Source organism: Hoplias malabaricus, chromosome Y (assembly GCF_029633855.1).
Source record: "Hoplias malabaricus isolate fHopMal1 chromosome Y, fHopMal1.hap1, whole genome shotgun sequence".
In the NCBI taxonomy this organism is placed as follows: domain Eukaryota; kingdom Metazoa; phylum Chordata; class Actinopteri; order Characiformes; family Erythrinidae; genus Hoplias; species Hoplias malabaricus.
Window position 1 is genome coordinate 46,589,273 of NC_089820.1, and position 27,265 is coordinate 46,616,537.

The 27,265-nt window shown below is 38.6% G+C and overlaps 1 protein-coding gene across 12 annotated transcripts in view; it reads right to left on the reverse strand.

Moving 5' to 3' along the window:
* LOC136679497 (tight junction protein ZO-1-like) overlaps window positions 1–27,265 on the reverse strand; it is a 144,134-nt gene that overhangs the window by 59,868 nt on the left and 57,001 nt on the right. Inside the window, exon 1 of one of the 12 annotated variants that reach the window (XM_066658046.1) lies at window positions 5,595–5,705. The exons of 9 other annotated variants lie outside the window; for them this stretch is intronic. In XM_066658046.1, coding sequence (XP_066514143.1) covers window positions 5,595–5,675 — 81 coding nt within the window. In that variant the 5' untranslated portion in view covers window positions 5,676–5,705. Of the gene's footprint in view, window positions 1–1,094; window positions 1,512–5,594; window positions 5,706–27,265 lie in introns of those variants that run through there. 2 more of the 12 variants (XM_066658053.1, XM_066658050.1) reach the window with 2 other exon arrangements.

The window sequence follows — 27,265 nt, forward strand, 5'->3', positions numbered from 1 at the left end:
TAAACAGCAATTTTCAAAGTGTAAGAGCTACAGATGAAATTCTAGATTACGTTATCCAGATTAATGCATTTCCAAGTTATGCATTTTGAGATATTGCTTCTATATAAGAGCTAGATCAGTCAGAGGCAAACAAACACTGTGCTGTGTACATGACAACAACCACAACTAGGTTAAATAACAGTCTGGCCTTCCACATTCAGTGCTCAAAATTAACAGCAGATTTTCTTGGGTTTCCTGACTACAAAAACAACCCTCCTGGAACGTAATTTATGGAACATAATTACAATTTACATTTACATTTCCCACAACCATTCAGCCATAAATCAGCGCTCCTTATATTAATTGGATATAAGATGTTACCCAGCAAGTGTGGTATATATTATATACTGGTACGTGTATTTAAACAAAATAATTTAGTATATCTGTATTTACATCAAGTCAATATGCCGATTTTTCCTCCATGCTCCCAATCTTCAGCATAGTGCTGTATTATTTTTTTTTCTGTCTCTTAGACTTACAAAGCGGATTAACAACAAATGCGCTCTCACTGTTTCCAAATAGCAAAATATGAGGAAATCTTACATTAGTCTGGCTTCAGTCACGGACACAAACACACCCCCACGGGTTTTCCTCTTGCACTGATCTAAAAACGTGGTCCAAACTGCTGCACCACTACTCATAATTAACATTAATTTTCCCTCCAGCGACAAGTTTGCATCAGCCCCTAGGCCAAATACATGAGTGTGTGTGTGTGAGAGAGAGAGAGAGAGTTTCTCCATCAACAGGTGACTAATGTATCCCATAAAAACTGTTTCCACTTCATCATGTGGACAGTGTCCTTCCTAAACCGTGACTTTAGTTTCAAACCCCTCCACCTGACCGTTGGAGAATGCAACTAGAGTCTGCTCCAACTTTGTCCCTGTGAGCGGGGGTCACCCATCCCTGAGCAAAACAGACCAAAACAACAGGGCAGCGCTTAAATGAAAAAAATAATAAACAGACCTGTTTTAAAAAGAGGGAATGAGATTTTCACCCACTTTCAGCAATGACCTGCACCCTGTAAACCCTGGCGCTCTGACGCTCCTCCAACTTACCTTACTGGAAGCAACTTTGGCCGACATTTTGATCCTTTTGCTCCCCTCCCAAGCGCAGTAACTTCAACGGTTACCGAAGAGAAAAATTACCGCCACAAAGCCTCAAAAACTGCCCTGCCTCCTCAGCGGCTCTTCACTCTTTTTCTGCACCCAAAGACATGGCTTTACGGAGTGAATGTGTGAAGTCCAAAGTTCATCATCTACCTCCGCGCTGTTCAACGCATGAGAGAGAGGTTCAGGGCTCCGCTTTTCTCTCCGGAGACTCTCCAACTATAAACGGGCCGAAACTATCCAGTGTAAGCCGCTTCGGCCGAGTTTCTTCCTATTCTTCCTTGTTTTTTCCAGAAAGCGCGGCTCTTTCACGCCCCAGAAACACAGCAGCAGCTCATCGCCTAGGACTCACTCCTCCTCCTTCTTTCTTTCCTTCCTCTCTCTCTCTCTCTCTCTCTCCCTGAGACCTGACATGTCTCCCGGAGCGGTCCATTCCAGCTCAACGGGGGGGCGAACGGGTGAAAAACAAAGTTTTAAACTAAACCCGCCTCAAATTATACAAATCTACACGCTTCAAACGATTCCAATAGCCATTTAACTTGTGAAGAATTCAAAAAGTTACCGCTTTTCTGTTTGAAATACAAGTGTATTTACGTAAATTAAATTTGGACTCCCCTAACATCACCCAGCTGTGTGAACAAGAGGGATGGGGATAGAGATAGATGGAAAGAACAAAATACTTTTCCCAGCGCGAATTATTACACGAATTACTTTGTAAACACTAAGCAAATTCCGTATACAAAACCGGTTCTACAGTCTGTAATAATCTGTGATAATATATATCAGTGATATATCATTTGAATTATTTATACATAAAATCAGAATGGTATGATATACACAGTTTACACATTACCTATATGAACTGTCTAAGAATTAACGGTGGGCCTGCTGCAGTACAATTTCCGGTGAAACTTTTAGTATTTATGTGTTATTAGAACACATCCTTCTACCAATGTGTTTAAATATGTTTTAAAGCATTTTTGTGTAAAATAACTGCAAATCAATATTCAAACATCCGCCCCCTGTTTTGTCATTTGTCATTTTATGGCAGTATTTGCATAGAAATAAAATTGATAATAACCTAGAAATTAAGTAGTTTGAAAGTAACCTGAGAATAATTTATTATTGAATACATTCGTTATAAGATCCATCAAGGAAAAAAAATCCCTACAAAAGTGTGTGCATGGAGTTGTTCTGTTCTGGGGGATAATACCCAAAAGTATATGTGTGATTTAGATTATTTAGGTGATTTCAATGTAGCAATCAAGAACATAGCATGTTAATCCTTAATTTGTAGGGGATTTTTTTTTAAACTAAAATGATAATTATAATTTTTACTACTATGCAGAAGTTAACATAAAATTACAAAACAGCATGAGAATGCTTGAAAACTGAATTACAATTATGCATTACGGGAAACTCTATAAAAACCTATTTGTACATTTTATACAGGCTGTAGGCCACTGCTGGTCTAAGATTAGACAGTGCAGACTCCACATATGTAAGTTAGCCATCGTTTAGCCATTTGTCAATGGTCAGTTTCTCACCACCAAACCACTCGATTTTTCAATTATAGCACAGAAGCCACTACCATGTCAGCATCAGACAGGTCAACATCGGCATTGTGGTCAGAAACTACAGAGCTCAGCTCAGACTGTGTTATACACACTTTAGAAATTCTGGGAGTAAGCATTTGTTCTCTGGTGAAATATGATTTGCATTTTACAAAAGCTTCTTTATCCCATCCTTAGTTTAAAAAAAATCAGCTTTCTCAAGCCAAACGATATTGAAATACATCATACCAGCAAATACAAATTACCCTCTACAAGGTACTGTATAAGCGATAAAAAAGGAACAGGTTAAAGAATAATTTGACTGCACAGCGAGCTTATTTCCACTGACCTAAAAAGGAGCTGGACAGTTATGAGGTGAGCCAGTTGATAGTCTGAGGATGTATTCAGAATGTGGGTTTGTGAAGGATATTATGCCCTTATTAATGGACAATAATAAGTTTGTTTGCAGTGTGCGGTCTGCGACCAGATATTTAAATATTAATTTGGACCACACTGAGAAAAGGTTTCCACAACCTAAACAAAAACAGGGTTAAACTGGGTTTATAAAGTTCAGCAAAGCATTAATACACAGCTGTATGCAATTGCTCTTAGATAACTGAAAAAAAAATTCACATACTGAACTTTTCAAAGAAACCTCTAAGTTTATATACATATGGCCTATCCAAACCACATATAGCTTAATTTCACCTTCAGGTTTGAGTTTTGTGGTTGAAAAGAGACCGCAAGGGAAATCAAAATGGCCCGCTGCTGCCATACAGACTACTTCCTATGGTTTTCCGGACCCCCACCCACAGGATGGAGTGGACCTCAGAGCACAGCTTGCATTGTTTTAAAGTCAACAACATGGGCCAAGCCTCTAAAGCTGTAAACTGTTACTTGGTGCATGCAATAGAAACAACACAAAAGCATAAAATATCATAGGTCTCCAGAGATCATCGTCAATCGGTTGATGTACAACATTGGGGTGTCTTTTTTCTCAAAGCTTCTTAGTCTTATTTGTTAAGCTAACAGGCGCACAAAACAACCATTTCCTTTCCACAAACAAACCTTCCATCTCCACGGTTACAGTAATGGCCCAGAGTCATTGAGATGGCCAAGATAACTGTGTTGGGAGACCAAGAAAAACAACCTATTCTGAGCAAATGTTACATCAGTAAAATTAAAAAGTGTGTCAAACACTTGCGAAAAAGAAGCCATTGCTGTATCTTGACAAAATGCTATATCATAAAAACATTTAACTACAACAGATGCAACTTATCAAACCAAGTTTTTGTCTGAACATTATGTGCATTCCAAGGTTTTCTTGATTCCATTGAACACCATGTTCTCTGATTAAAGACTTTCTTTTGGGTCCATTGTGGATTCAATATAGCCTTCAAGTGCAATATCAAGGTATTGGACAAAACATAGGATACAATTTTGGTAATCATTTTTAAAAGTTATGGCAGATACCATTACAATAAATTAATTTAATGTTGATTTGCTAATTTTCTTGATCTATGTTCTGTACAGTACAATACCTCTTTGTGTTTAAAGTTATCAAATGTTTTCCTACAAACCGTAAGTGAGAGGAACTAATGTATGTATGTGGCAAATGCAAACAAGGTTAAACTAAGCCACTCTCTATAGTACCCACTAAATAACTAAATCTTATTTTCACTACATTGATCATTACTAGCCCCCTCCAGGGTGTGTTTGTGCCTTGGGCCCAATGATTCTGGGTAGGCGCCGGACACACAGCGACCCTGATCTGGATAAGCTTTTTTTAAGAGTTATTTTCAATAAACTCTTTTAACTGTTTAATTGGAATATTTAAGTTAACTGGGATCCAGTAAAAAAAAATTCTGGCTAAAGCATAATTCTGCTTCAATAGTATTTTTAACCTTCCACTGACTGTTTTAATGTTTTAAATACAGTACGACGGAACCATATTTGCCAAATAACAGGTAGGTTGTTGGCCACATTAACCAATTGTGAAACTGTCATAAGCCAATTTTCATCTCACTAAATCTAATTAAAGAAACCCCATGTTTAACTCCATGTCAATAGCCCTAGTAGACTGTATATTGCTAACAACTCAAACCTCAGTAGGTGGAGATGAAAGCTTCTGTTCTGCTTGACAGAAATGCCTACAGGGGATGAGATCTGTACTGATCTTACAGAGAAGATGAGGTCAGCAAAATGAGGGCAGGAGGTCATACATTATTTGAGAGCAACAGGATTGATCTAAGGTCAGATTTTGGGACTAAGACCAAGAAAAACAAGCCATTAAACTGATCCAAGGTCTGTAATTTATTGGACAATCGTCATAGGAGTAGACGCAGGTCTGCGGGTTAAACCCCACATACATCAGCAAATGAGGTCACATCCTCTCTCCCTGCTAGTGGCTTAAGGATAAAAAGGAACTGAGCAAAATGTCAAGAAAGGGTTGGTGACACCAAGAAGATCCAATATTTAACAAATAAACTTTGTACAACCAGTACTTGAATTTGCTCAAGAATCCCAGTGAGGAATTAGATGCATTTTCCGTAGGCATAGATGATCCATTATCTTGCTTTGTTTAGTAATCCTATTTTCTCTACACCTTTCCTATTACATTTATGCAAATATTGTATATTCAGTTTGCTCCTTGTACACAAGCTGTTACATAAGCTGTAGGAAAATTATTCACTGCTAAACCATTTTATGACAAATAGAACTACAGAAATGTTCCAAAATTACTTAAAATCCCAAAATATTACCATAGTAGTTACAAATACAGACTAATAATGTTTTGTTATAACAGTGAAAATGTGCAAATCACACACAACACACAATTAGCAATGACCTGAATAGGAATGTAAGAACAAAGCATAACAAAGCCAAACAACGCTACCAATGAAGCTAGCCTTTCGTTCCTCCTCCAACGCATTCTGCGATCAGCATCCACCAGTGAAGAAATCAGGATGTTCAGCATGTTGTCTGCTGGCTTGAATGGACACCCTCCAAAGAAGCTCAGAAGCAAGAAATCCTTCTCAAGCCTCGAAACAAACCCAACAAACGAATGTGATTGTGACGGGGAGAGGCTGCTCCAGCCAACGCTGGGAATGAGTGGTCGAGCGAGGATGGAACAGAGAGATTAGAGTTAGTGACAGTAGAATGCGATCAAAGGCAGCTTTGTTTTGCATGGCTGCCTTAAACTGCCTCAGATGCACACGCATTGGGGCTTCAGCACCGGGCCTCCAAGCTCAGGTGCGCTCATGGGAGAGCAGGCACTTGGAAAAACACACAGACACACACACACACAGACACACACATACACACTAAAGTGTAATGAACAGTGAAAAGAGCAGACATCACATGATGTTCTGGCCCCTCTGGTACTAACAGTGCTTTTTGTTTTCTCGCTTACCCAAACAAATCCAAATCTAGACTGAAAAGAAAATCATTATTTACTCACAGAAGACCAAAGAACAAACAATTCCATTAAATATTCAAGGTTAAATATGAGGAGTGAGTATAAGTTTGCAGAATATTAACACACTTAAATTAGGCCCTTATATTCCAGGGTCATTAATCAGGTCATCTTAAAGTAACAGCTCAGCTAAACACACCATTTGGTTAATGTATGCATTTTTAAGAATGTTATATGTATATAATATATTAACTGTGTCTAATATAGTAATGAACATAGTGCTAAAATTTAGGCATTACTACTGTGTGGCTTTCCATAAAATTGAGTCTGATCAATGGTTGCCTTATTGTGGTCAGCCACTCTGTTAAATTATGCAACAATATTTACTGTACACCTAAAAAGTGAACCAATATGAGGATTTCACTGATAAACAGCCCACTCTCTAACCATTCTCTCATTCTCTTTTCAGCTGGTATGCTAAGTATCCTTATAAGAAACATAACAAATCTTAAATAAGTCTCAGCCGAGCAACTGTAAGGTTATCCATGGGAAGTGATTGTTTTGAAGTTATGAAGAATGCATGGCTGTTGTATTAAGTCAGCGTAGAGCGAAAATTGGGAGTGAAAAGCATGACGGAGAACAGTAAACACTTTAAGGGTCAAGATCTGCCTCCCACGGAACTAGATCTGAGGAGAGGTTAAGAGTTCGAGGAGCTTTTTCAAACACCTGTTCCCTGCACAGTGGAGTTAGGAAGTGATGCATGTCAGTAGTATTGATAAGATAGCAAATTTTTTGGCTTATTGTTTATTTCCAGTTGCAGGAAATCTTCCTTCCAGTGTTCCTGTCGAGCGATCAATGATTCCTGGAAACAACCCCAATCAAGATGAAGCAGTTCCAGAACATGAATGAATGTATGAAAGACTCCAATTAGTGCCAGGATGTAAACCAGCTGGTGATTTTTATTAGAAAGATATTTTGTTAAAAGTAGCCAGCTCCTGACGAGTTCTCTAAAGCATGTTTTACAAAAGCTATGCAATGTATTTTCTAATATAACCTAGGATACTGCAACCTGAGAACAGCCACAGTACGAAACCCAAGGACATTTTAACCAGTGACTTTGTGGTTATACATATGGAATTCTTTACCACTAGGCCATGCAGAAGTTGTAAGATCAATTTCAAATATGTGAAACATCAGAAAGGCAAGACACTATTTTTCAAATGTTATCTAAGCATTACTGCAGTTACTGTCTAACTGCTAGTTTGATATTTTGCTGTACAAAATAAAGAAGGATAGGTCTTGGACTGGTCATTTTGAAAAGTAAGATAATATTTAAAAACATGTACACCATTAAATAACAGTAAAAATCTAGCTGTAGTTAACTTGGTTGACTGTCACTTGGCAAAGCTACCTAGCTACTGTATAATGATATGATATGGCCTATATGCTGTTTGGTTATAGACATATATGTGATTAGTTTGTTGATACCAGAACCCCGAAAATAATAATAATAATGATAATAATAATAATAACAATGATGATGATGACAATACTGATGATGAGAATAATAATTATAAATGGATACTTATGCTGTAATTAAACAGGACAAGGAAAAAAATAGTTCTGACTACTCGGTCACCCTGAGAGACCTGACTAGAAGAACAGAGAAGAAGCAGGAGAACACGATCCCATCTCCACTCTTCCTCTTCATCTGCGCTGAATTAAAAAGCGATTGACCTTAACTGGTTTCCAAAGGCTTTATTGACTCTGGAAATTCTTGCTTTGCTTGGAACTCCAGCCCTGTTTCCACTACTAACCAAAACCCCCTGGAGGTCAGAGACTGGACACAGTCAAACAGGGTGTTCCCTCTGAAAATTCACCACCTACCCAAACACCAAAAAACTAAATAATTCTGTATAAAAAAAGTGTGAAAAAGAGATTTGTAAAACAATCAAAGAAATGCACGCAGGCATTTCGATATCTTCTTGTGCTTTACACAAACTGCCTAAATGAATCAGATCTGATAATCCACCAACATCTGTTGTCTATAGCTGGTCTGTAAGCTTAGACTTATCACCCTTGTCCCCCACCCAGAAGTGACCAGAGGTCATGCGTATCTACCTCCTCAGAGTAAGGATGCTGATTCTGGAACAGGCATTTCCTTCCCATATCAGGTATAAACTAATATGGAAAAGTTTCAATCTTTCTGTTCCTAGATCAGAATGAATGCCTCTTATACACTAAAGGCTGTGGGTAATGCCAGTATGTAATAGATTGTTCCAGCATATGTAAGCAGAATATTGCCATGGTCACTTCCTTGACAACCCTGGAACAGCCCTCCTGTTGCCATACTCAACAGATACGCATAAGGATGAGGAACAATGGATGGGGCAGGACAACACAAAAAGGAAGACAGAGTTATGTTAACATACAATGTGACTTTTATAGTTCCTTAAATTTTCACAAGGTAAAATAAATGTACAGCTTCCATCTTAGATTTCACAGAGCTACTGGAAATTTGCTGTGTTGAGATGGCACAATACTAGTTTTTCTTCAGTACTATATTTGTCTAATTTTTTTTCTCATGTCTTGTAAGCAGTGTTCAACTGAAGAGCACATGGTGTACACAGTACATAGTAAAAACTTTATAGGGCCCCTAATCAGGGCCGTAACTAGACTTAATATTTTAGTGAGGTCCGCACTGCAAGAATGCAAAACCACTTCACTTCACAAAGGTAAATGTTTACAACTTCAAATGCTGACTTCTATCCATCCATTCTCCCATAAACTGCTTTGACTCCATTTAGACTATGTATATTGTTTTACGTTTACCTTTACTTTCTCTCTCTCTCTCTCTCTCTCTCTCTCTCTCTCTCTCTCTCTCTCTCTCTCTCTCTCTCTCTCTCTCTCTGTGTGTGTGTGTGTGTGTGTGCTCATCCTCCTCTCTCACTTCTCCTTACTGATTTCTAAAAAAAGCGTACATAAAATACTATTAATTATCACAAACACATTCACTTTGGCAATAGGAAATAAGCCTTTAGTCCAACATTAAAATAAACATACACTAGTAATCCATGTAGGATTGGGGCATACGAACATTAACTGTTTTAATTACTAGCATTAATACAGTTCTATTGAATGACTATAGAGTATATTAATATTAGTAATATACTGCATATTCAATCAAAATAACCACAGTAATGCTGTAATTAAAACAGTTCATGTTCTTTAAATGTACTAATTGTAAGGACTGGGGGCGGACTGACGGAGTTGGATGCAAATGCTATAACACAAACTTTATTTGAACGTCAAGAGATAACAAAACAGATAGATATGGACAAAGAGAAAATACACAGGGAGCTAAACTGAGACCTAGACAAAGGAGCTAAATGGACTAGACTTGAACACAGAGTTAAACAGACTAGACACGGAAAGCTAACCAGATTAAACTTGGACACAGAAAGCTAAACAGAGGAAACTTAGAGACAGAGGTAAACAGAGTAAACTAGAACACAGAGAGCTAAATAGACTAAACATGAACACAGGGTTAAACAGACTAAACTGGTAAAGACAGACAAAGGGAAGAGAAGGAAATCATGGAACAGACGAGACAACCAAAAGTGGAACAAGGAGAAAGCAAACCAAATGGAATCAAACCGAATGCCCAACAAACAGGAAGTAACAACAAATAGATGACACTGACAAGGGACACCTGGAATAGAAAACAAGGGGGAGGAGCTAGGGCAGGACTAGGGTGGAGACAGAAACAAAAACAAACACAGCCAAGTGCTAATTAAGCACATGGTGGGAACAACAAACAGGACAGGGCCAAGGTGTGACACTAATATACTGCATAGAGTTTGTCATATCATGTTACTTTTAATAACTGTTTAAGCTGGACGCAGGTTATTTACAAAAATTTGCAGCTTATATAAATAACTGATGCTGGAATCATGTTTAGATCAATTAAACCAGTAAATACACACTAGCTAGCACAATCTGACAAGTTAGCATAACTTGACAGGTATTAACCCGCTCAGCTAATGTTGCTGCAGCTAGAACAGGTTTTGAATAGCAGTGCTACACACATATTTCTGACTAAACCTTTGATTTGCCCTCACAAAGCCCTCAAGTTTATGTCATAGCAGCAGTGTCGTATGATAGTCTATAATATATGCATAACATACCTCTCAACAAACACGTAAAGACTAATAGAAATGACTAATAGAAAATAAGCAGGTTTGCAATTCTACCGGCATATTGAGAGCAGTGTTGCCAGGTCCAGCGCAAATTTCCAGAGCAAAGTATGTCTAAAATCCGTGTCCTAGAAATATAGGAGAAGGGGAAAACATAAAAAATATAAACAACTGAGGTCCAGACCTCGGTATGCTAATAGCCAGTTACGGCCATGCCCCAATATAAATGTTGACATAATTGTGCATCTATTACTCATAGTCACTTAGAGTATGTTACAAATACACTTGATATATTAAGGATTTTCAACATTCTGTGTATTTATAAAGACTTAAAAGTAATTATGCAATCTTATGGCAAATATAAGATATTGTACATGCCATTTAATAATGCCTTATATACAAGAGTCTTAGGAAGTGGTAGCTACTCTAACATGGTTACTCCAAGCCATCCCACTACATGCTCCCTTTATCAATCATTCACTAGGCTGGTGATGTGATGGTGTTGCAGATGGATGTGACAGTGCTTGCCTGTGATCGAGTGCCCCCAGTTCCTCACTCAATTAGATTATAGAAGCCACAGGGCATGTGAGTTTCATTTCAAATGGCTTTAAAATTTGAAAAATTTAAAATAAATAAATAAATAAATAAATAAAGTGAAGGGAAAAAAATAATCCAGCAGCTTAACAAAGCTTTGTAATTATTCTGTATGACCTCCAGGCCTGAAAGTGACCAGTTAGTTTCAAGGGGGCTTCAAAACCGGCCTTTGATTACCCTTGTCGGATACTGTTTTTTCCCCTCTACTGTAAAGTAAACAGCAAGTTGATGATAAAAAGTTGCAATAATGCTTGCTCTCTGTGCTTTAAGACCTATGTCAAGCCTCACTTTGTATTTCTAATTAACTTTCCTCTACAGTGATTATCATGAAAGCAGCACAGATGAGTAGAGAAACAATAGTGCCCACTTTATGACCTTTCAGCCAGTGAGGCAGCACGCCAGGCTAATATCTGAGCACTGAAAAAAGTTCCACTGGTTTTCTCTGGGAAGTGCTGTGTTTTGAGAGTAAATGGCAGTAGATGAGAGAGCTTGGATGTTTAAAGATGCCAACAAGCCAAGCTCCTGACCAATCAGTCCAACAAAGACCGCATAGCACAACTCAACAAGTCACATATCAGAAGCCAACTTTCCTCAATAACACACAGACGTTTAGTACAATGGTTACTAATGTTGTGACAATAACAAATTTAGAAGTAAATAAAAGAAGGAAAATTTAGGAGTACATACATAAATATACAGCTGTGTACATAAGATCAGGCGCTCCATTTCAAACTAAAAGTAAATACAAATCTTCTACAGAGATCATGGTTCTGCACTATGAAAATGAACAAAAACATAGTTGAGCACAGGCGTTCAAACTTTTGCATACCACTCAACATTTATTCATGCATTCATCTTCTGTAACCTCTTCATCTTGATCAGGGTCATGGTGAGTCCTACCGTAAATCATTTGCTGCAAGGCAGGAACACACCCTGGACAGTGCACCAGTCCATCACTGGGCATTACAGACTCACCCAGTCGTTTGCACACTCAAAGCTATGGACATGGATGGACTCTGGGTGGAAACTTGAAGGAAACCCACAAAGATATAGGGAAAATACACCAAATACACCAATATTCACAATCAGTGGCCCGAGGCAAGCATCTATCAATGGGACACAGGGACCCTGGAGCTGTGAGCCAGCAACACTATCTGTGGAGTCATCATGCTGCCCTCAGCTCTAGATGAGATAATAAGTAATATTCCGCTGCTCTAATGTAAGCAGAGTTGAAACCTTTTACAAGAAAAAAAAACAGACGGAGCTGGCCACAAAAGCAAAATGTATTTCTTGGCAAAAGACCCCAAAGTTAAATAATAACAAAAATAAAAAACACTTATCTGTAATTGAGTACAGATCCTGTACCAAAGCTAGAACAAACTAGAGCCAGAGAAAACCTTCAACATTTACACAGGTATGCAATGAATTACAATTTATTTTTGTTCAGCTCTGCTATTTTTCTTTTGAGGGCAAGTCTCAAGCAAGTTCAGGGGGCCAACATAAAATAATGCTCATAAAATATAGACTCTAAAACTATATAATTTAACTTTTTGAATCCTTTAAGTTCTAATAGAACCAGTCACTGGGTGTAAGTCTTTCTCAAATTGGAAATGCGCTCACGCAATGTGCTGAGTGTCTATTGTTTTATTCACAGCCATGGTGTTAGAAGGAAAACAATGCTGTACTAATCACACAATGTCATTTATTCAGCTCAGTGTGGAGGCGGTCATAAATTCTTCATCCAAAACAATAAGTTCCATTCTCCAGTGCAGCAAATATTTACCAAAATTCTCTTAATAGAACTAAACTGTGTTTGTGCTCTCTTGTTTTCTGATGCATCTTCAATAATTTACCAAGATAAATATATGACGAGTCATTCTGAAAGTGTTATTGCACTCTTGTGGGTGAATGGAGGAACACGTTTGCCAAGTGCATTAATAATTAAAATCATACACTCGGTTAAACCCAGTACATTTATAATGTAGCAGCCAACTTTGACTGAGACACCATTTAATTTTATAAATGTACAAAAATAGTTTGAGATCATTAAAAGCAGAGGTGAGTAGAGGAGCCCAAATCCATAGTCAAGAAAAAATTAATCTTTCATTATCTGTAACAGCTTATCCAGTTCAGGGTCACGTTGGGTCCAGAGCCTACCCAGAATCACTGGGCACATAGTAGGAATACACTCTGGAGGTGGTTTCAGTCATTCACAGGGCAAAACACACATTTGAGTCACCAATCCACCTACCAAAGTGTGTTTTTGGACTTTGGGAGGAGACCGGAGCACCCAGAGGAAACCCACGTGGACACAGGGAGAACACACCAACTCCTCACAGACAGTCACTTGTAGCTGAACTTGAACCCACAACCTCCAGGTCCCTGGAGCTGTGTGACTGTGACACTACCTCCGCTGCCCTAAAATGTATCTTAGCAAGTCCAAAAAAAAATATAGAATAGAAACAGTATAGGATCACAGGAATCTGTTCCCAACAAATTAACTGGTATAGTTTAGCTGAGTGAAAAGTACACTACAGGAGGTCCTCGGGTTACGTCAGTCCCGAGTTACGATGTTTCGTGGTTACGACACATTTCCCATTTACTGTATAAAGCCTTGTTTCGACTTAAGTGGTTTTGCATCGCAAGCGTCGTAATGCGAACTTTGTGTTTGGTGTGTGTCGTTGAAGAATACACGGTTACGCGGCTCAGGATAATTAGTGAGGGGGGTTACTGTGCTGAACAAGTTTTCAACGTGGATGAGACAAGCTTGTATGTACGTATGTTCCGACTTACACCGAAAATCGATTTACGACGCGACGTAAGAACGAATCAACATCGTAAGTCGAGGACCCTCTGTACTGTACTTACTAATATACTTAGTGGGAGTATCATGATTTGTAGATTCTCTGTAAAGTGCAAAATAATTTAAAATAAATACATTTTTAAAAATAAATAAAAAAGTTGCAGAAAATCTGACTTTTGAAACAAATGCTTCATTTATACAGACCTTTAAAGCTATCATACTGCAGAGCTGCAACATCAAAATCAGGACCACAAAACTCAAGTGATTTTGATATATATTTTTTCAATTTGGCTGCATCATAAAAGCATGTGTTCCTGTTTCCTGTGTAGGTCGTTTCCTGAGGCACTGGCTACTCTAAGGATGACAAAGGATGTGTCAAGAAAGAAGTCGAACACACACGCATGAACTCACACCGCCAAACAAAGAAAAACTGTGGCATGCATCATACATGAGTGTGTGAGAATGAGTGTGTGCTGACATTCAGGCACAGATCTTCAGTCACCAAGCGATTCTCCTGAAAGTCTAAGCTCTAGCTTGGCATATCAGGGCAATTTATCTGCACACACCATGCACAGGAAATACTTATTCTCCACTGCTCTTTGTCAGGAAGTAATCTCCTCTAGGCCTTCAGAAATCATTAAAACATTCCAACAGGGCTCCATTTGTATCTCTGGAAGCTACAAACCCATTTATATCAGTTTAAACACAAGTTCCAACCATCTACAGTCCCAGGGTCTTTGCCATTATTGATTCACCTGCCTCAAGTTGTGAATCAATGCTTTGCCCACAAATGTGTTCTTTGTTTAGAAACTGCGACATAAGACAAATGCAATTCAAGCATTCAGTGCAATTCAAGAAGAACACCTCACTGAAATGGTTTTGAAACTAACTCATGTTTAGCAAAATGCTGCTCCATGAACACTATACCAATGTTTTCTTCCCCTTCTTTTTACGTTTTTGACCCTGCATGCTTTTGTTAACCAAATGCACTGCTACATTGTCTGTTCAGAAATGTTTAACAACTGAAAATGACAATAGAATTTGCTACTAAGATTTGAAATATCTGTATGACCTGTCCTATTTGTACAAAATAGATGTATAAAATAAATAACACGCTTTTATGTTTTTAGTCAAGCATTTGATAATTAGATTCCCGTGATATAAACAGTATAGGTTGGGGACTCATGGACAGATATGAGACCAAACTACCTCTATGTATCTCTGCTTCGCAGAGCAACTGTCCATCCAGTCTGCCCTGGGAAAGATGTCTTATGGCTTATATGAAATGGTTTGTTGCCAACCAAGCATACTCCAATTTTGTCTATCATAAAAATTCCAGATGGGTTGCACGGTGGTGCAGTAGGTAGTGTCGCAGTCACAGCTCCAGGATCCTGAAGGTTCTGGGTTCAAGTCCGGCTCTGGGTGTCTGTGAGGAGTTTGGTGTGTTGTCCGCATGGGTTTCCTCTGGGTGCTCCGGTTTTCTACCACAGTCCATAAACACACATTGGTAGGTGGATTGGCAACTCAAAAATTTGTCCATAGGTGTGGGTGTGTGTCGCACTGTGGAGGGCTGGTGCACCCTCCGGGGTGTATTCCTGCCTTGCGCCCAGTGATTCTGGGTGGGCCCTGGGCCCACCGCGACCCTGAACTGTTTAGGTGGTTACAAATAATGAATGAAAATTAATTATTTTCAGGTTCCGTGAGTCCTGACCTATAGCGATATGTGTTCGCTTTTTTGATCATGAATGACACCACACGTCCAACAGCATGAGCTATATACACTGTAAGAAAATTGTCACTGTGGTGGTACCTTTTGCTGTCTCTGTGGTGGTACCCTCAAGTGTACATATTTGTACCTTTAATGAGGGAACATAGTTTATTTTTAACATACCTTATTTTATTATGAATGTAGATTTTAAAATTGTGTTGATTTTGTTGATTTCATTCGCCCCGTTTCATCTCCAGGACTCTTATTATGGTTTTATATATGATGCAGTTCTATACTGAAAGATTACAAACATGTAACTCTCTTTCTGGAGATGAGAATGTAATGTACCTTTAAGGAATAAAACTGGACTTTATAAACACTGTTGTACCTTTAAAGGTACATTTACACAGTTTGGACCTTTAGTGACCAATAATGTACCTCTACCGTATCTTTTTTTTTGAGTGTGTATATAGATAGATTGTGAAGGTCAGTGTTCTTTTATAATGTTCAGCAGATGGTATCTCATATGTATTAACCTGGTTTTTTTTTATTAATTAATAACACCTGCCTTAACTATATAAAGTTAGTGAGGTTAATTTACAAACTGCATTTTCAAAAAATTGCAACATTTTTAAAAATGCAATAAAAACAGTATCTGATTTGTCAGTTCTCTTGAAGCTTTTTTTTTCTGACTAATGCACAAACAAAATATTTCAAATGTTTTAACTGACCAACTCAATTGTGTTGTTTAAATTTATACAAAAGTTTACAGAATATTCAAAATATATTTGACTTTTAAAACAGCAGGGAACCGGTAAAGGCAGGAGTATCATGATTGAGTACAAAGGAAGCTTCCACAGGCTCACACTTTGCAAAGTTATGTTTTGGATCACCACTTTGTGCCAAAATTTGTGAGAATATTGTCAAACAGTTCAAAAGCAATATTTAAAAAATGTTCAAGGCAAGACTGCAATATATTTAGGGCTTTCATCATTTACTATTGTAAAATTAGTATTTTTGAAGCAATATTTTACAATAGCAATATTGTAAGAAGACCAGTGTACAAAAATCTCGATCTGGGTAGAGAAACATTGTTTCAGCCCAACATGGCATGATATGCAATACAATGTCATGCTGCTATGATCAGTACAGCCACATGGGCTCAGGAGTACTTCGGAGAACTTCTTGTTTCACAAGATCATGTCAAGATGATCTCTTATCCTGGGAGGTCCATGGTTATTTCAGCAAGACAATGCCAGGCCTCATTCTGCATGTGCTACAACAACATGGCTTTGCTGACACAGCCTGTGGGTTTGACTGGCATGCCTACAGTCCAGATATGTCACCTGTGGCACATCATAATGAGGAGAATCAGGCAACAGCGATCATGGCCTATTGAACAGCTAAAGTCTTGCATCAAGCCTAAACAACAGAATAATAATAAAACAGCTTAAAAGAGTGTTATTGGTTCCTTTCATAATGTTTATTGTCTAATTGTGATGGTCATTTGCATGTTCATTCCAGTGTAAACAGTGTTTACATCTTACTGAAAGCATTTTAGAAATGCAATTTATTATAATAATAATAATGATAATAAAATAGGCAAAAATGCCACTTGCAACTCTAAAAATTAATATCCTGAGTTTCCAAATGATTAAACATTGCAATTAAAAGGAAACCTTATGTAACACAGTGGCAAACATCCTTTTGAGACTGCGCTGAATGTGAGCAAAAACGCAGAAGGTCATAGGTTCAAATCCCAGAACTCCTCATTACAACCCTGGACAAGGTATTTAACCCTCAGTCGTCCAAGGCTGAGCATTGCTAGGCAGACACACAACAAATTTCTGTTATAACTGAATCAATAAAGTAGAGCTTAACCAGCTGAATGAGACAGCTCCACCAATTTGAACACCATTGGGATTTTGGAAATGTACATGTCTCCACTGGACCTCTGAGATTTATGCTTATAAATCCTTTCTATCTTGACACATATAGGTTTATGTGTATCTTTGTGGAAGTAAAATCAGCCATTCAGTTCTTGTTCAAATTCTTGCTCTAGTTGCAGCCTCTGGGGAACTGCTGCTCTTTTTCAAGTGCAGAGGAACACGATAGATGTGGCAGAACTGTAGCAACCATCCTGTGTGATCTATGTCTATGTGCTTTTAAACAATAAAGACATTAGAAGGGCATTAAAAAAGATGCACAAAACAGAGGCTACTTAGAGAGGCAAAACTGATAATAAGAATGATCAACTGAAGAATTGAAATTGTATAGTTCTTCCTCAAACAAGACACAGAGGTAATCAGCTGAGGTGGTTTTGGTGTCCGAAGAATGCTTTTCTAGTTTTGTTGAGTAGCCTTTTCTACAGTGGTGTCATAGATACAGAGCAAAAGAAGCTAACCTTGGTCATCAGGAATGTCTTGCATAATCAACTGCTTTTGAGATGAGTAGAAATAAATATATCTTATTATTTTATTTATTTATTTTTCCAAGAGGTGCTACTGAGTCACTTATTGAGTCACTGACTGACTGAGTGCCATTGCTGAAACTTGTATGACCAAGTGTCATTTATGGATGATCAAGTGGATGGATGCATGTTGTAATTCACCTGCATTTTGTGCAACATACATTTGAATATATTATAGTAGACCCAATGCAAAACTATAGAACCACACTTCAGACAGCATGCATGTCTTGCCAATTAACTATTTTTTGTGGGTTAAATATTAATGCAATTTTTTTGTGTGCCATTCCTATAATATACAGCATAAATTACAGTGTCATGGCAATGCAGAGCTGTCTTGATGAGAAATTAAAGTAGGTATAGTATGAAAGCCAGCACTTATGTAGGTAAAGCATATAATCCAAACAGCACACAAACACATATTCAACAGCAAGCAACAATAGTGTGGATTAATGCAGCAGTGAAGGGACATGTCAGTACAATGTGGTGCTGAGAGATTTGTACAGTTGTTTGTTATACCAAGGTAAAGCAGGGTAAAACTGCGTGTGGATGGAGCTGAATCTAAAGGATGTTTAGAAATACAAACAGCTAGTGGTTAATATAAAAAAGGGAAGATTTATGCTAGTTTAAAATATCAGTTTACACACAATACGTTATACATAGTAGGTATCTGTTTAAATGTTCTAATAGCATTCAGAGCAGTTATTTCTGCTGTTTTGAGAACTAACAATAAACAGCCAACAGACTAATTGCAGCCTTTCTGGCTTCTAAAAATGGACATAACAAGATGTTTCTGGTGCAGAGTATCATTACCACAATTAAATGTTATTACAACTTCAGTGTTTACATTTCCAGTTGCTTAGTGGAAGTAAAGAATCTGAGAGAACTTCTCAGAGCATTATCCGGCATCTATCAGGATGGGAATAAGGTGTAATTTGTTTCTCTTTTTAGATGTGAAGAATCCTCATGGGACTGGCTTGTAACTAATTCACTCACATTTAAGAATTTTTCCACAAAGTGGTGCTACTTCTCACTGCTATTGCAAAGGACTGGTCTTCAAGGTGTTGCCATACAGTGCATGGCAGCAAAATATAATAACCACTTTTCCACCAACAAAGAGCCAATGCTCTGGAGCTGATTCGGTTTCCAGTGAACTACTTTATAAATGGGCCAGCAGTTCCTTTGGTTTGATACACTAACTATGTATCTGGACAAGGGTGTTTCCTAACAGATCTTGAAACACATTGACTAAAACCACATTTCTCGTGAGGACCATATAGGCAGTAATGTGTTTGGTTCTTCCAAAGACCACAGATGATTCACTGCTGGTGTTTTTGCCACTGTTCTCATGTTTTTATTTGTAATGTTCAGAAAAGCAGCTTCAAAAACTTAATCTGTTGATGCCAGGACCCCAGTCTTCAGCTTGTGTCACAGGTTTGTTGGATCCAGACCAGAAAGATTATGGGGACAGAACAGACTTCCTGGCTGAGGCTATCTATGGCTATCTATGGTGGTACAACAACACCAGCACCATGCCCATGGAAAAGGGGCCTATGTGTTGTTGTTAGTGATTAATCTCAGACGTTAGAGTTCAGAGCCAGAGAAAAGAATTCCAGGAGCTGAGTGAAGACAAAAGTACGCAAACACACAAAAAGAAACTGTGAAGGACTAAATATATTTCTGTCCTTTCAAACATATACTTGAACAGAAGTTAATGGGTCGTTGTATAAAACAATTACTACTCAAATAAATTTAGTTAAATAAAGCAGAAAAGAAAAAAGTTGCAAGTACACCTTAAACAATGCAGTTTGTTTAAATTCAAGATTAATTTCTGAATGCTGATATTTGCTTGGAAGCAACAACACTGCTACATTTTAAACCCACAAACCTTCCCAAAAAATGTCTGATATGACATTGCAGGCCTTGTCCAAAATACAAAAGAAAATAAAATGTATTCATTGATTCATCTTGTGTAACTTCATCCTGATCAGGGTTGTTGTAGGTCTGGAGCTTACCTGGAATCATTGGGCTCAAAGCAGGAGCACACCCTTGGACAAGGTACCTTATCATCACAGCGAATCACACATTCACATTTAAGTGCAATTTCACAAAGCCAGTCCTCCTACAGACTGGTGTTTTTGGACTGCTGAAAACAAACCAGAGCAAACCAGCAGAAACCCCCCACACACAGGGTGAATATGCTAAACTCCTAGCAGACACTGACCCAGGAATGCTTGCCAGTTACTAGTTGTATCACCATGCCACCCACTGAAAACCACATACAGATTCAAATGGATATATTTTGTATATTAAATACAATGAAATTCTAGATATTATGTTCAAATGCAAATCTGAAAATAGTTTTCATGAACGAAAAACATGACTTTACATGTCTCTGTTTTTTTTAAGAGCATTTTTATATCATGAGTTAAACATGGTGCAGTATGTGGGAATATTCCGCCATTGTGTCACTGTAAGTCAATTCATTATCAGTACAACATCAAAGCTGTAGTAGGAGTCAATATGTTTCCCTCACTCTTGCCATTCATGCTTATGTTTATATTGGCATACCATAATTCCATTAGCTGTGTATTTGCTGTGAAATCTCGTTTCCAGATTCCACTACTGGTGTAAATCTCCAGGCCTTGTGGCGATTCAATTAGGAAATCATTAGGGGTCAGATGTCATTTTCATGTACACTTTAAGCTGTGTGAAACTGAAACTGGAGATGTGGCAGCTGTACAGATATGGACTGTAATGGCCTTAAGCCTAGTGGCTCTGCATCTTCTCTCTCTCTCTCTCTCTCTCTCTCTCTCTCTCTCTCTCTCTCTCTCTCTCTGTGTTTGTGTGTGTGTTGACAGATCTGTTAGGGCAGCAACTGGCCTAGCCACATGTATGGTAATTGCCACTGCAGGGGTTTAGCTGCAAAGACGGGTGGAGCAGGACATAGCAGTGTTCATGCCACAGCTGGGATTAGGGCATTAACAGCCCAGTGCACAAATGCATTACATTACAATACCATAACACACACATACAGAGGCCAATGTTGTTTACAGAGGCCCAGGAGGGCACTTCCTTACAAGTTTTATTGAATTTTGATATGGGTTACTTTTCTATCATAGCTTATAGATCAAATAAGAAAAACTTTATTGGGAGAAGAATATACATTCAATCAATAACACATTTGTTTCTTTAAACACAAACACCTTTTCCAAGAAAATTGGAAAAAAAATTCAGGCTGTGGTCATCGTTGTCTGATTAACCTCTTCATGATGCACCATATATTTTAAATAGGACACAGTTGTGGACTGTAGGCAGGTCTGTCAAGCATATGCACCCTGGGTCTTCAAAGCAATGCTGTTGTAACATACGCAGAATTAGGCCTGGCATTGTCTTGATGAAATAAGAATGGGCTTCCTGGCTGTCAATGACACATTTTACATATATGCAAATCACCCTTGCCACTAGCATTCATCCAACTCCAGGCCAAAACTGTCTATCATACACATTAGGCATTGAATTAATTAATTAGGCGGTTTCCTAAAGCAATGCTGAGCCCATGTGGCTATTTTTATCACAGTAACATGACTGTTTCTCATGCAATTCCATCTGAGGGCTCGAAGGTCAACAATGGTTTGTGGCCTTTCATTACATGCACTGATATTTCTCTGAATTTCCTGAAGCATTTTACAATATTATATAAGGTAGATGGCAAATTCTTTTACCATATTTTAAACCAAATCATGATACACTCACCTGTTACCAGCCTACCTGCCTACTGTGAAAGGATTCTAAAAGGTGTAATATGAATATCCTATACATTTGTACTTTAATTGTGTCTTGTCTAACATGTTGAGAGTGTGTTGCAAACATAAAAGGAAAAGTTGATCATGTTTAAAATATATATCATACAAAGAAACTTGTCACAGAAAAAAATTAAATGTAATTTTTATCAGTTAAAAAAAGGAATATAAAATATGAATCTCTTTTTTAATCTACAGGAAACACAAGTTATTGACTCCAAATATAATAAAAGTCAATGAGAGATTACAAAATCAAACATGGAGTTTACATGAATTTTTGCTCCAGAGTAAAATTCCTCACTCTCTTTTTTTTAATCTTTTTTTATACACAGTGTATGTTCAAGGTGCCTTGGCTGTTTCTGACTTTATCTGAGGTGATAGACTGTGTTTGCTCTGCGGGAGTGGAACAGAAAGGTCATCAGCACCTGACATATTTAAGTTTGTGCTCTGGAGCATATGCGTTAACTTGGAAAAATCAACACAATACGCCATTTAACCAAGGATGTTCTATACTAACCACAATATAAAACTGTGTTACATCGTAAAATGATGTATGTCTATTGTCTCTGTCCAGTCCTTGTACTATGGATAGTAGTAATATTCATTTGAAGTTGAACTACACCCTTCTACATACACTAATGTACACACACTCCTATACACACACACACACACACACACACACACACACACACACACACCTTGTATGTCAGGTGTTATTTGACAGGTAGAGCATGCATACACACTCAGCCAATGATGATAAAAGTCTCAGTCACATGGCAGAAACCACATAACCTGAAGCTCATAAGCAGCTTGCAAATGATAAGCAAAAAAGCAGCTAAATATTCATTTTAACCCTTAGAGAGCCAGTGATACTACTGTAATTTTGGTTATATTATATTTACATTATATTTACACTGAAATTTTCATAGACTGCTAACTATTATTGCCAGTAGATTGACCAGAGGAGGACAGGCCTCACCTTGTGAGCCTTGGTTCCTCCCAAGGTTTCTTTCTCAGCTCTGAGGGAGTTTTTCCTTGCCTCTGTCGCCCTGGCTTGCTCACCTGGGGGATTTTTACATTCTTTACATTTTTACATTTCATGTCAAAACTGGAATTCTGTGAAGCTGTCAGTCTTTCACAGGGCAACACACACACACACTCACCCCTACGGACACTTTGAGTTGCCAATCCACCTACCAACATGTGTTTTTAGACCATGAGAGGAAACCGGAGCACCTGGAGGAAACCCACGCAGATACAGGGAGAACACACCAAACTCCTCACAGACAGTCACCTGGAGCGGGACTTAAACCCACAACCTCCAGGTCCCTGGAGCTGTGACTGCAACACTACCTGCTGTGCCACCATGCCATATTTATGTTATGTTATTTATGTTATGTTATTTATGTTATTTATGTTATGTTATATGTTATTTGGTAAAAAATAAAGAACTTAATCTTATGACCAGGATTTCTGTACAAAAACATTTCTGTCACAATGCCAAAATAACTATTAAAAACAAATATTGATTATCATCAGGGCAGCACAGTGGTGCAGCAGGTAGTGTCGCAGTCACACAGCTCCTGAGGCCTGGAGGTTGGTGTGTTCACTGTCTGTGAGGAGTTTGATGTGTTCTCCCTGTGTCTGTGTGGGTTTCCTCCCACAGTCCAAAAACACATGTTGGTAGGTGGATTGGCAACTCAAAAGTTTCTGTAGGTATGTGTGAGTGTGTGTGTTGCCCTGTGAAGGACTGGCGTCCACTCCAGGGTGTATTTCCATCTTGCGCCCAATGATTCCAGGAAGGCTCTGGACCCACTGTGACCCTGAATTGGATAAGTGGTTACAGATAACGAATGAATGAATCTTATGACCATTTTCACTGGAAATGAACTAAATGAAGGGTGGGCTCTGACATTTGCTCCGTACTCTTTGCCTTTTTTTTTTTAGTTTGCTGGGCTCTAACTTTGCATTCCATGAGAGATTCCACCAAAGAACACTCTTTTTCCTAAAAAGGGCACCAAGAAGACAGGTAATCCATAGACCTTTGCACAATCATTTCTAACCCAGTACACATCATGTTTCTTGTAGGAGGCCCCTTTACACAGGCCTGTTTTTGGCAGGTTGATGTGAGGAGAGTGGGCAGTGTGCAAGAAGGTGGGTGTGAGTGTGTGAATTGAGGTATGCGACTAAAGGGTGAGTAATTGCAGGGAAGAGGAGTCTGCTCTAAAACCGTTTGCTCAGCGCAACACTGTTTGTCCATTCCAACTGAATTAGACCCCTCCATGTGTATTAACACAAATAAATACTCTAACCTTTCTCTATGCATTCATTTATGCCTGCAGCCCATGTGTAACTGTAAATCTCTATTCAAGCCAAGTATGATTTATTTGGACTTCTATACAGTTTGGGAGACCTTTACACAAAATCGGATGTGTTTTGTGTTGTTTTGACTGAAAAGAACAGGAAATTGATCTGTATTAGCAGTGACAATGAATTTATCTTTTTTCATTAAGATCATCATCAGCAGATCATGTGTTTGATCCTCAGTGATGCTTCAGGCACACATCAACATTCTTCCCATTTTTGAGAATTGTGTATTCACTTCCTTTGCATTTCTATTGTGTGTTGGTTTCATTAAACTCTGTAAAATGGAAATTTGATTCTGTAAATAAACTGTGTGAAAGTCTGAGAATTTTGAAAGTTTGAAAGTAGATTCAAGCCCAGAATCATTAAGATTAAGGTTCCCAGTTCTGTTCTGTTCTACTCCAGAGGATCTGAAACACACAAAATGATCTTAGTTTGACTTTGGCTTTCATTTAGAAAAATCTGACCTCTCTGACCTTAGGAGGTTACACCATGCCCAGACAGGACACTCAGACAGCGGGCACCCCATTCCAGTCCAAACACCCTGCATGATTTAGCTCTCAGCCAGCTCTGACTCGACTCACTTACTACATTCCACAGCTATGAGATAGTTCGTATGCCTTTGGTATAGATCACCAAAAATCTCAATTATGATCTCATTACAGCTCAGAACACAATAGAAATGGTGAAATAAAGATGACAAGGGATTTGGCCCATTTATTAAAAGACTGACAAATGCCAATGGTCCCTAAGGCTGTAATTAAAAGTAAAAGTAACCAAAGTACAGGGGACATGAGCAGTTTTTCCTCTTGAACTGGCCACAGAACACATATTTGATAGGTGAGACATGGAATTTTTATCTTGCCACTTTTGAAACATAAGCATGCTGTGTATTTTTTAATTTATAACTTGAGGCTCTAAAACCCTTCCAGTTATTTTAAAGTAATCTCTTTCTTGAAACCTCCAACACTGGCATAACAGATATTTCATAGTTTTTTTTCTTCCTTCTCTTACCTGTAACCACATTGGATGTATTGGATTCCATATTGTGACTGACACTGTACATGAACCATAATGAAACTGATGCATTAAGTGTCTAAAGTTATATTTTCATGCTCCAGAATGGGGAGGATATTATTAAAAAAGTACATGTCCAGACATATCTGGATAATGTATAATGATAAGCCGGGACAAATAAGAACAATAATGTCTTTGCCCTCGTGTTCCACAAGCCAAACTGTTACAAATAACAGCATCCCAAAAATATCGGATGTTTAACGTGATACTACTGTAAGTTCAAGCAGCCGGGACCATGAAGTGAGAGGAAGAGCACCTGCACATGTGATAGCTGGAACGCAGTTAGCAAAATCTAGGCAGGAGTGAAGAGACACTGCCCCAGAAGTAAGATAATGTACGGCCTAGTCTCTGTGGCCTGAGTAGTAAATCAGATTTAGAGCTATACGAACGGGAGCGGGTAATGCGATTCCTGATGAGCGCCGGTAATAACCCTCAGATAATGCCAGTGGCATTCGCCATGATTAAAACCCCCATTTCAGACCTCAGGCTTCTGCCTGTGCCTGGTCAGCAGTTCTGCTTGACATACAGAGAGAGAGAGAAAGAGAGAGAGAGAGAGAGAGAGAGAGAGAGAGAGAGAGAGAGAGAGAGAGAGAGAGAGAGAGACTGACAGTCCTCTGAGAGATTAAAGTGGTCTCCATAACATATTGTTCTTATTCAGGCCTCACACATCTACACATTTGTCAGCTTCTATCAAATATTTCATTATGTTGTCAAAAAGGCCAGTACAGAGCAGATCTAATCCAGTTCATTGGAAGGGTTTAAAACTGTGCTCTATTTTAGTCATCAAACAAATTCCATCAAAGACCCTAGAGGAAAAATGTTAGCTTCTCTTTTGTCAGCTGTTCTTAGACAGCTTCTAAAACCCAAAAGTAAAAAAAAGTGGCTAAAATTAACGATGTCCAAAAATGCTCACAATAAAAGTCAGAAAGATTAAAAAAGTTAGGGAAAGCGTGATTAAAGTTTGTAGTTTATACCCACTTTAGTTTATTGCACAGTCCAGATTCTGTGCTTGCACTTGTGTTTGTAAATTAACTATATTTGTCCTAACACACATGGACACATTACAAAAATTAGAGTAAAATGCATGATTCAGAATTAAAGAAAAAAAAACACAAATTCTAATATGATTGTTTCCATTATTTCTGTTCAGGTATGTGTCAGACTTCACTCATGGACCACATACAAATATCACTCTAATCTGATTTTAAAAGCCATTATCTCACACCTAATTACAGATGCAAATTGTGCTTTCAACTGAGACAGAAGTGTTACATTGGTTTATGACTCTCAATAACAACATACACACAGACAAGGCCTGCTGAACAGACCAGTGAGCACTGATATAAGATATTATAGGATGTGACCAACATAAACTGTGTCTCTGACTTTACATCTACAGTTTGGTTGGTGTGTGTAATAGAGCGGACAGTGAGTGGTTAAATATTCCTGCTGTACTCTGTGGGTTTCCTGTGGGAATTCTGACCACTGAAGAACAGGGTGAAACAAAATATATATGAATTTTGGAAGAAGAGAGAGAGCGTGTGTGTGTGTGTGTGTGTGTGTGTGTGTGTGTGTGTGAGAGAGTTTGGCTATGTTGGGTAATCCTTGCTCAGCGTCGCTGCCAGGATCGAGCCTCATCAGCTTTAGCGTTTGACAGACGGCTCGTTTTTACACCATCCCACCGGTTCAATTCTTACCCCTAATGCCTCGCACAACAGTCGGTAATGCCCTGTGATTATCTAGCGCTGCTGTAGCACATTCAGGGCTTGAAAGGCCAGAGAATGAGCAGTGGGTTGGGGGGGGGGGGGGGGGGGGGCGGGGGGGTAGTGCCAGGCTGGGCACACCTCCATCAGAGGCCCCCCAGTCTGACAGAGTCAGCAGAAAAGTTCCAGGAGCTGAATGGAAGCCTAAGCCAGGTGCTGGGGGCACAGGGTCATGTGTTTGGAGAGTGTGGAGGTTGTATGGTACTTAGGCATGGGGTGATGGGTAGACAAGGGAGCATGTGTGTGTGTGTGTGTGTGTGTGTGTGTGTGTGTGTGTGTGTGTGTGTGTGTGCAAGTGTGTGTCCCAGTAGGACAATCTTGTGTAACTGTGACGTTTATCAGTTTTGAAATTTATCATTTGAAAAAAATATATATTG